Here is an 11,683-nt window from a genome sequence, read left to right as displayed (position 1 = left end):
TGAGAGCATGCTATTGAAGACGTTGCAAGACCCTTGTTATTTCAAACTGGATGGACTCGATCCCAATCCGAGCCCGACCTACCCGTTTTGTCATGGCAATATTGAAGGTCTAAAATAGAAGTTTTGAATTTTGATCCTATCCGTGAAAAGAACATGACAACATCCTCGACCGTCAGATCACACTTCCTTATGAATCAGTCATATATATAAGAAAACCTCGTTTGTTGTGTTGTCTTGCAGCAGCAGCAGCTAGGGTTCCGCGAACTAGTAGACGCGTCCTCCTCCTCAGTAGCGACCCAGTGTTGGTGTTTTCATTTCTGAATCGAATCATGGCAACCCAGATGAGCAAGAAGCGAAAGGTCAATGCGTCTCCTCTCCTCTCCTGTCTTCTACTCTCAAAATCGGATAGAATATCCAGATCGTCATCAATCAACTCTACTAATTATTAGTATATCGGTGTGTGTTACAGTTCGTCGCCGATGGGGTGTTCTTCGCGGAGCTTAATGAGGTTCTGACCAGAGAGCTTGCTGAGGATGGCTACTCCGGCGTCGAAGTTAGGGTCACTCCGATGCGCACTGAGATCATTATCAGGGCCACTCGTACTCAGAATGTTCTTGGTATCATCTATAATACACTCTCTTTCTTGCTTGCTTGCTGGGTAAATTCGTTGAAAGTTTAAAATATTTTAGGACTATCTCATAGTCAATTGGGCATCGATCTTATAGTTTTTCATGCATATATATGTTAGGTATCGGCTGATAGAAGATTTAGGGAAAAGCAACCAACTTAGTGTCCTAATTATGCCTATTTGGATTATAAAAAATTATGCCTATTTGATTATACTATATTCCAAGGTACAATTACATGGCCCTGTCATCTATGGAACTCAAATTCAATACAATGGTTTGGTTGGTTGGTTTATCAGGTGAAAAGGGAAGAAGAATTAGGGAGCTGACTTCTGTTGTTCAGAAACGATTCAAGTTCCCAGAGAACAGTGTGGAGCTCTATGCTGAGAAGGTTAACAACAGGGGTCTCTGTGCCATTGCTCAGGCTGAGTCTCTACGCTACAAGCTTCTTGGTGGCCTTGCTGTCCGAAGGTACATTAAAATCATTCTCATTGTCTTTCTAATGAGCTTTAAAAAAAAATAATGTAGTTATTTTTGTGGGTGTTTAATGTGTCTTTTTTTTTCTTCATACATTTGATATAATAGCTATTTTTATTAGCTTCTTGTTAATTGAATATGCTTTCTTGTGCATTTAACTTGTTTGATAATGCGGTTGTTCTTTTCTTATGCCTCACTAATCTTACATATTCAGGTCATCTTTACAGCAAGTAGGTTACTAATGAATACCTGCCTTGTGTCTGAGGATGACTATATTTTATGGTTCCATCTTTCTGTTTAAGCCAAGGCATGGATTTCATATTCCCTTGGACTAAGGGTGGATGGAAAATATTTTGATGATTGGACATTCATTCTTTAAGGTGGGAAGGAATACTTAGATGTGTTTTTCCTTTAACAATCGTTGCATATATTTGTAGATTGTAGCATTTAATCTTATATGGTAGTGTGATTTTTTGAAACTGTAAATCTCAATTTTCTCACCTAAAATAAATATTATTTTCATCTTGTGTCTCTTTCCATTTTCAATATATTTTTAGGTTTCCTTATTTTATAATTTGTACTGCATTGTTGCCATTCTTCCCTATTAGCTATTCTGAAATTCTTAGTATTGGAGATTTTCATTAAGATGGGGTTAAACATTGAAATTGCTCAAAGTTGACTTACGTACACAATGACTAAATTAAAAACAAAAACAAAAAAAGACCTTCATATGCATATCGTAGTTATACAGATACTGTTCACCTGTACAATGTACCCCCTATTCTTCTAATCTTTTCGGTAATTTATATTAAGTACCTGTGAAATTCTTTTGGTTCTTCCGTTATGTGTATGTTGCGTGCCTCACAATCCAGGCCCTTACTTACTAGCATTGTTTTCCCTCTTTGCCTTGCCACATGAGCCTAGGGGTTCCATATCAATGCTCACATTAAAGATCTTGGAGTTAGTCAGGCTTCTTGTGCCATTATCAAGGTGCTTGGAGTTTGGAAAACCCTCCCACATTCCACATCTTTTTTTCCTATTGTTATTTGCGCGGTTACCTTTATTGAAATGTAGTTAATTTGTGGTGTTGTGGCTGGTCATTGCAAATTTTTCTGTAGTTTATGGATAGGCAATTGTCTGATGGGTTGTCAAAGTCTTTTGTTGATGTTCTATTATCATCCCTTTTGGAAGTTGGAACACCATGTGAAAGTAATTGAAGATGATTATTTATGAATGTTTGATAATTCAACTTAGGTCGTAGCCTGTGGCAATACTATTCAAGTGACAACAAGCTCATTTGTCTTCCTTCTTTATTGATTCTGTTCGTTTAACTGTTCGTAGTATACTCCCTGTGAGGCCTGTGTACTTGGGCCTCACCCCAATTTTCTGTTCATACTGGTTAAAAAATCTGGTTATTGGCCTTTCTTTTGAAGCATATATTTGTTCCTGATGTATTTTGGGCGTGGATTTCTCATGTTTTAGGGCTTGCTATGGTGTCTTGAGATTTGTCATGGAGAATGGGGCAAAGGGATGTGAGGTATGTCAGGATTTTTTTTCCTGTAGGTGTGTTTCTTTTTGGAATTAATTTTAATTTACTTAAATCTTCACTCAGGTCATAGTCAGTGGAAAGCTCCGAGCTCAGCGTGCCAAGTCAATGAAGTTCAAGGATGGTTACATGATATCCTCTGGTCAACCTGTCAAAGAGTACATTGACTCAGCTGTGAGACACGTTCTTCTTAGACAGGTCAGTCTCATTGCTAGCTTCTATATTTTAATTATGGTGCTTGATTTGATAGCAGCTGCTGAAGATTTTCCATAATTTGGTTTGTTTATTTTCTTGGGTCAGGCTATGCTTTTTTACAAGATTAATAATAATTTATATTACTGATGTGTTATCTTTTCCTCTCTTTTTAATGATTATAGGGTGTACTCGGTATTAAGGTCAAGATCATGCTTGACTGGGATCCTAAGGGAAAGATGGGGCCAACTACACCATTGCCTGATCTAGTCACCATCCACACTCCCAAGGAAGAGGAGTACACTCCTGCAATTGTGTCGACACCCTCAGAACTTCCAGTAGCATAAAACCAGAAATGGATGTTTCTGCACAACTTTCATGTTTTCCCTTATCATAGCTTTTTGTTTTATTCTATTTCCGGGCTTGAGAATACTAGATACTTTGAAGAAGCTTTCTTGTCAGGGTTTTCAGATTTTAGTTCTGCTGACTTCAATTTTGTTTTCATGGTAAGAGGAGTTAATCTTGGTGATTAATTTTCCTTGCTATTTAGTCGGATTCTTCTTGGGGTGGGGGAAGGACATTATGGGTAGTTGGCTTTGATGCCTTGGTATTTTGCATGGCCTTACTTATAGTAAGGCCAGATTGTAGATTGTCCCAAAATGCTATTTTACAGAATATTTTGATGTCAAATATATTTTCACCATTAACAATCACAAGAAATTCCTAACTATGTGCCCTTAATGTTGAATTATGACATTTTGTCCACCACAAATTTCATATCATGTATTTTCCAAGTCTACAAAAATCCCTGCTGAGTGGCTATATCAAGGATTAGCCTGAGCATAAGGTCAAACTCATTGCCTCCTTGAGGCACATGGTAGCAAACCTGCAAAAAAACCTCTTTTGTGTAGAGATTTCGTTACAAAAATTGTCTCCCTAAGTGCCACTACAATGTCAATGATCATGAACAAAAACAAATATGCTAGTTAGGAACTACACTTTTGAACTACACAGTTTTGCTCAAGTTGAAATAACGTTTTTACTCCAATTAGAGATATGCATCGCTACCATTAACACGATTTTAGCTATCCCAATTCTCTAGCATAATAGGTGCAAAAGGTGATTGCCCTTTAACTAATGACCTGATTCTTTGGCACCAAATGGCCCATAAATTGTCCAGAGTGTTCAGCATTTAGGGTCTGTTTAGTTATTTGGAGAGGTGAAGCGAGGGTAGAAAATGAGGAAGTGATAGAAAAGTGAGAAAATAGAAGAGATTTAGCTTTCTCATATGTGTTTGGTTGGGACTTGGGAGGATGGAAATGTGGAGAGATGGAAAAATCATTTGTTTTGTTGAGAAGAAAAGTGAGAGGATGGAAAAATGTATATTGTATTAATTTATTTTTATGTCCCAATTACATAGTATATAAGAAATAATTGGACACATTCTGGAAGTGACAATATAATTATTACTTTATTTTAACTTATATCTCCATATTTATTTTATATATATATATAAAACGTGATTAATTACATTAGTTAAAGTAAAATAATAAAAAAGAAAAAGAAAAAGAAAAAAAAAATCCCATAAAAAAAAAAAAAAAAAAAAAAAAAAAAAAGGGTTGGGTGAAAAAGGGTCAAAATTGTCCTTTGTAATAAAGCTCTTTTTTCTCTCTCATTTTCTCTCCAAATTGGATAGATTGGATTTTTGGTGGGCCCAGGGAGTAGGGCTGTTCACGGGTCATCCGAATCAGATTTGGGGTCAAACTGTCACTCGACTTGCTCAGGTCGGGTGAACAGATTTCTCATCTGTTGTCAACTGAATGGTTGGATGAAACCGTTTGTCTTGGTTCTTCGGTTTGGCGGGTCGGATTCATTGGGTGATCAGTTTGAAGGAAAAGAACAAAAAGAGAGGGAAAAATCAACCAAAGAAAGAGCTTGAAATGGCAAAAAAAAAATATTACGAGCTTGGATCGGAGATGAGGAGAGAAATGAGAGAAGATAAAAAGAAAAATGAGATTTTGAAATCATACTTGAGAGAGAGAACACACAACACATGTTAACAAATAGGAAGCGAAACTCATCGACAAAATAGGAAGCGAAACTCGTTGACAATGGTCATGGATGGTAAGGAAAAGTCAAGCTACGATTTGAACTTTAAAGAGAAATTATGAGATTGGGACTATGAATATGGAGCCATTAATATTATTGTTTTCATTTGGTTATTAAGGATCCGTTTGGTTCACGTAAAATAATTTCCGGAAAATAGCCTATTTTCCGGAAATGTTATTTTCAGGAAAGAAAAATATTTTAAAGTGTTTGGTTGTATTATAAAAATTGTTGCAGAAAATATTTTCATGTGTTTGGTTCTATTATGAAAATGCTATTTTTCTACAATTTTTCACATTTTCTCAGCTATTTTCTCAGCATCCAAACAAATTTTATTACAAAAAATTTCAAAATCACAGCCAATTCCACAACAAATTCCGGCAGCAAATTCCAGCAATCAAAAGCCCCAACCACCAAAACATCACTACCACACCACCACAACAACGATAACAATCAAATTAAAAAAAAAAAAAAAACTAAGAGATCGAGGAAGAGAGAGCGATGGGTCTGGGTCTGGGTTTAGGTCGACGACGAGATCAAGATTTGTGGAAAGGCGAGATCGAGGAGGCGATGGCCCAACAACTACAATAGGACAAAGTCATTAATGCTCACGTGAATAGCTACTGTCTAACATTGATTCAAAGTTCAAAGTAACGTGAATAGCTACTGCCTACTAACATTGCTTCAAACAATTTTTTTATAGTTAATTTTGAAAAGCTATTGACATTGAATAGCTATTGACATAACAAAACCTTTTTTATAGTTAATTTGTGGTGAATAGCTACTGCCTACTGACATGACAAAACACAAAAGTATATTCCATCATGGAGAAACTTACCCACCCATGTGAAAGTGAAATTAAAACTACAGATGGAGCAGTAATTTTGGTCGGGTTGGTTGCTACGGTTTTCAAACTTTTAAATCGTCACTCCAACCGAAACTTCGGTTTTTGTAATAGTTAGACCCACATTTGACAGACTTAAGTATCTGGAACCGACCGTTGGGCTTTGGTTTGGGCAGGTTCGGTCGGTTTGGTCGAGTCATCCAACCGGTTGGACAACCCTACTAGGGAGAAAGCACCTAGTGCCTGTTTTGATTGAAAGGAGAGGGAATGGAAGAGAATAGAGTAGAGTTGGTTGAAAATAGGTTAATTTTGGGCCAATTTTACTTTACTCTACTCCTCCTCGCTCTTTCTCAATCCAAACGGACCAATAGGTCCCACCAATTTTCCTTTCTCTCCTCTCTCCAACCAAACATCCATAAAAATATTTCTCTCCACTTTTCTCTCTTATTTTTTCTATCTTTCTAAAATCTTTCGAACTAAACAGACCCTTAACTTATCAAAAGTTCAATATCCTTATGACAACAAAGAATACCACTTGTCTTCCTTTTTAACTAAAAAAGCCATGCGATACACGAAAGTTGGTAACTTGTGTGGAAGTATAAGTCTCAAAGGTTCTTCTATATAGAGGCATTTCAATTATCACACTTTCAACGTTGAGAAAGATGGAAAGAAGAGGAACATGAAGGAAAGGGTGATATAAAGAGAAGCATGAAGGAAAGGGTTGGGTTTTCACTGTTTGGTTGATAGGAGAGAAGGGAAGGCATTAGTGTGCATTGGGTACAACTTATTTCCAATAGCTTATTTACATAATGTGGGACAAAACGTTAAAAGCTAGCTTATTGTCGAAAATCTAGAAGTTAGATATTTGAATTAATGATTTTGTTAACGAATGCCATAAGGACATTCATTTAGAAAATAGTTTTGGAAATTGTTTACAGGAAATAATAAAAAGCTACTGATTTTTTTGCAGTTTTTTTATGTCACCAAATAGACACCATCAACCATTCACAATTCACTTGAAAATCAAGCGAAAAAGTGAAGAAAAGAAGTGGGGCCTTCCATGTTTGACTTCTCATGGCCCAAAATTTGTATATATGCCAAGGATTTTAATATCTATCTCACACTTAAGTGGTCATGAAAGTAAAAATCATATGTTTTTCTTTTCATTTCTTCTTCCTTTGCAAACCATACAAAAGGAAAGAGAAGTATAAAAAACACCACCATGACAAATCAAAGTACCAAAATCTATCATCAATCATCCAAACTTTTCACATACGTTCATAAGATATATCACAAAATAAATTGCAACAAATTTTGGGTAAAACCGAAAGAGATTAATGAGAGAGGAGCTAGAAAATGTCATGGTTTGCTCCAATAGACATCAACAATGCACAAAGACAATATTGTGGTTTGCTCCTTGGCAAGAGAAAATTTTGGATAAAACCAAAAGAGATTAATGAGAGAGAAGCTGGAAAATGTCATGGTTTGCTCCAATAGACATCAACAATAGACAGACAATATTGTGGTTTGCAAAATACATATTTTAAATGACCATAATGCCATTGAAAACTGTTTTCAAAATACATATTTTTAACACTATTTTGAAAACCATATTCACAATTCTTTTTTTTTTTTGAGAGAGAGTTTCAACCTATGACGTCCGCTCCTGGTGATAGCTTTTTATCATCAGACTAAGACACCAATCAATTTTTGGTGTAAGCGGGGATTGAACCCCAGATCTCTTATACAACTATCAGAGACTTTACTAGTTGAGCTAACTGGAACCCACCATATTCACAATTCTATTACCAAACATATGATTTAATAGTGAGATCCATCATTTTTAGTTTTTAAAAACTGAAAACTATTTTTAAAGCCCCTAAGAGCATTCTCATTAAGCCTCCTAAATGCTATAAATCCTATTTTTTAGCAGTTGAACCCCAAAACACACACCCCATCAAAACTGGTATATTGTAAAAAATTTACAATACTGCTACAGTGTGCTCTTATTTTTGAGACTGCACTGTAGCAAGCTGCTATCTTTTTTTAATATTTTTTCTTTCTCTCTCTTTAGACTATCACTATCACTCTCACTCTCTCATTCTCATTCTCTCCCATCTCTCTTTCTCAGATTCTCCCTCTAGTGGGTCTGATGGGTCTTGATGACTGCAAGTGGGTCTGGGTCCAACGGTGGTTAAGGTTGGTTGAGACCGTGGGTTGAGTTGGTTGAGGCCATGGGTTGAAGATCGGGGTTGAAGTAAGGATCAGGGTTGCTGGGGTGGTGGGTTTTGTGGCGGTTTTGTGGTAGGTTTTCGCTGCGGTTTGTGTCGTGAGTTTTTTTTTTTTGGTGGTTGGAGGTTGAGGTTGTGGTTGGTGGTGGTGGCTGTGGCTGTGGCCGTGGTTAGAGGTGATGAGCTTGAAAAGCTTAGGCCATGGACGTTTTGAAAGCAAATATCAGAGAGAGGGAGAAGCTTCTTGGTTTGTGCTGTGGATTTTTTTTTTTTTTTGGTGGTTGGGGGTTGAGGTTATGGCTGTGGCTATGGCCATGGTTTATCGGTGATGAGCTTGAAAAGCTTAGGCCATGGAGGTTTTGAGAGCAAATATTAGAGGGAGGGAGGAGCTTCACCGGGTTGAGAAAGATGGAAAGACAGTGGGAGAGAGAGATAGAGGGAGAGTGAGAAATAATAAAAAAAAATGAATAAAAAATAATAAAGAAAGAATATTTAAATGAAGTGTTAAAAAAATAGAAGTTTTGATGTAAGGGACATTGTAAAGTGGTGTGTTATATGTTATAAATATAAGTTTTGAGATGGTAAATGCTAAATTTTTTGAAAGTCTTGATGGGAACGCTCTAAATGACCACATCAATGACAAAGTGTGGTAATTGACGCCCTCTTCTCCCCCATAATTACAATATCATCTTCTTCATCCATGGTCAACTTCATGTTTTTGCAATCCTTCTACCAGATCCCCGTCCACCATTTTGCATTAATATATACTAATCTATGTCCGCTATATTTGGGAGAATAAGTCACCTTAATTTGTCAACCAACCAATAGATAGAACACTTGTTTACATAAGAGAGAACCCCAACTTTCATGAGAAAGAAATAAATGGGCATATTGTGTTGAGTTAGAAGCATTTGATTATATGGGTCAACAAGAACGCAACTCATTTAATACTCAAAATAAAATCCTTCAATTTTAACACAATTTATTTTTTATTTTTGCTAATAACTGAGAGCACAATTTATTTATTAATCGTACTAGCTAACACGACACGAATTGAACACACTTAATATAAATCTTACAAATACATGACAGGAATGTTACATAAGATTTTGTATTAGATGTTAGTATAATTGTTTGGTATATCGAACATATGTCGGCCATTAAATATAATGATGCGCCACCCTTGTATTGCACAGGGGTACGAGGTCAAATGGATGATCTTTGTTTTTCGAAATCACTGAATAATTTTCTCCTTTTGTTACGTGGGTGGGAGAAAGTGGGGAGGATGAGTGGGGGTTTGGGATGGGAGGGATTGCTTTGTTTGTGAGCTTGGAATTTGTCCATTTTAATCTCTTTACGTAAACAAAAATAATGTTCAAGCATATGCCTTATCTTCTTTATTTGGGGGTTGATGTGATAGTGGGTTTAGTCGACTTCATTCATCATGCACCACCTTTTCCACATTATTCAGAAAATGGTTTGACCACGCCTTTCTACTTTCAACACACAAAATGGATTTGAATATCATATATTGTGTTGTCCACTAATAAATCCTAAATTCTTTTCTTAGGGCTATGGTTCAAAGTTCAAACTCCAAAAAAATAAATTATAGTGCCATTTGTTTATATATTCAAATATATAAAATTTGATGAAATCCTTTGCCACTTGGAGGAATTTGCATTCGGGAGCAGAGTTACCGTATCCATTTTTATTTTGGCCTATAAAATTTCTTCACCAGGTTATCACCATGAGGTTATAAACATATTCCTAGTTTTTTTTTTTTTTTTTTTAATATAAATAATATGACCACGATTTATTGGGTTTATCCAAATGCATAGTCTACGCAGCTTTCCAATGATATGCATGATGCATCATCATCTACTTCAAGGCACATGACAATAAGTGACATAAACAGAGTAAGGGCATCATCTATCTCCTTTTTTGTGGTTGAATAATCTCCTTTTACTTTTACTGAGGAATTAAGAAGCGTGCCATTACTTAGTCGGGCTGATTCTCCAGTCGAATGTTGATGTAGCATGATCAGAAAATTCCAAGCTCGATCGCACACAAACCAAAATCAAATCCCAAATCCCTCCCATTAACAAAGCATATATAGACTAGTCCAATAGAGCATTAGCATATATTTCCATTGATTAATCTCGTCTCTCGACTCAAGTCAAGGAACCCATATATTAATTGGATGCAATGCACTGGTCCATATCATGGAAAACTATATTGCTATTATTTCCGCTTTGCTGGTCCCTCTCTCCCCTGTCACTAAAGAGTAATCTTCTTAATAATAATGCTCCCAAGCACATGTACCAAACACTGGGTACTTGTAGGGGTGGCAATTTTTACCCATATCCATAAACCCACCCATTACCCACCTTATTTGGATAAGTCTTAACCCAACCCATTTAATATTTGGGTTAAATGGGTAAAGACCCATTTGGTTATTTAATTAGATGGATCTAAATGGATAAATCCACTAATACCCACTAAACCCATCTAAAATTTAAATAAACAACATAAAATCTAAATTTCTAAAAAATGACCAAAATACCATTGAAACTTAATAAAAGACCAAAATACTCCCAAAATCCAAAAAATTACCAAAATACCCCCCAGAACCCAGAAAATGACCAAAATACCCCAAAAACCTAAAAATTACCAAAATACCCCATGAAACCCAAAAAACGACCAAAATACCCCCAAAACCTAAAAAATGAACAAAATACCCCCAAAATCTAAAAATTACCAAAATACCCCCAAAACCCAAAAAATGACCAAAATATCTCTAAAACCCAAAAAATGACCAAAATACCTCCCAAAACCTAAAAATTACCAAAATACCCCCAAAACCTAAAAATTACCAAAAAATGACCAAAATACCCCTGAAACTTAAAAATGACCAAAATACTCCTGAAACTCAAAAAATGACCAAAATACCCCCAAAACCTAAAAAATGAACAAAATACCCCCAAAACCTAAAAATGACCAAAATACTCCCAAAACCCAGAAAATGACCAAAATACCCCAAAACCTAAAAATGACCAAAATACCCCCAAAATCCAAAAAAATTACCAAAATACCTCCAAAACCCAAAAAATGACTAAAATACCCCCGAAACCGAAAAAATTACCAAAATACCTCTGAAACCTATAAAATTACTAAAATAACCCCGAAACCTAAAAAAATTACCAAATTACTCTGTAACCTAAAAGATGACTGAATACCTCCAAAACCCATAAAATTACCAAAATACCCCCTAAACTTAAAAAATGACCGAAATACCCTGAAATCTAAAAAATGACTAAAATACCCCCCTGAAACCTAAAAAATGACTAAAATACCCCCAAAACATAAAAAATGACCGAAATACACTCGAAACCTAAGAATTACCAAAATACACCCTAAACCTAAAAAATTACCAAAATACCCTCTAAACCTAAAAAATGACTGAAATACCCCTGAAATCTAAAAAATTACCAAAATACCCTGAAACCTAAAAAATTATTGAAATACACCAAGACCTAAAAAATGACTAAAATAACCCCAAAACCTAAAACAATGACCAAAATACCCCAAAAACCTAAAAAAATGATCGAAATACCCCCAAAACCTAACAATTACCAAAATACACCCTAAACCTAAAAAATTA

At 35.8% G+C, this 11,683-nt stretch overlaps 1 protein-coding gene across 1 annotated transcript; it reads left to right on the top strand.

Annotated features, from left to right (window-relative positions):
• The first annotated feature begins 216 nt into the window (after positions 1-216).
• LOC112008532 (small ribosomal subunit protein uS3y) lies at positions 217-3,531 on the top strand. The gene is made up of 6 exons (XM_024040860.2): positions 217-359; positions 470-617; positions 926-1,097; positions 2,586-2,640; positions 2,716-2,847; positions 3,027-3,531. Exons 1-6 carry the CDS (start codon positions 330-332, stop codon positions 3,186-3,188), a joined length of 699 nt encoding a protein of 232 aa, XP_023896628.1. The 5' UTR covers positions 217-329; the 3' UTR covers positions 3,189-3,531.
• The last annotated feature ends 8,152 nt before the right edge of the window (positions 3,532-11,683 follow it).

The sequence above is a fragment of the Quercus suber genome, unplaced genomic scaffold (genome assembly GCF_002906115.3).
Source record: "Quercus suber isolate HL8 unplaced genomic scaffold, Cork oak 2.0 scaffold_387, whole genome shotgun sequence".
Taxonomy (NCBI): Eukaryota; Viridiplantae; Streptophyta; class Magnoliopsida; order Fagales; family Fagaceae; genus Quercus; species Quercus suber.
The sequence above is the reverse complement of the archived record's forward strand: the minus strand, read 5'-3'. Positions and strand labels throughout refer to the sequence as shown.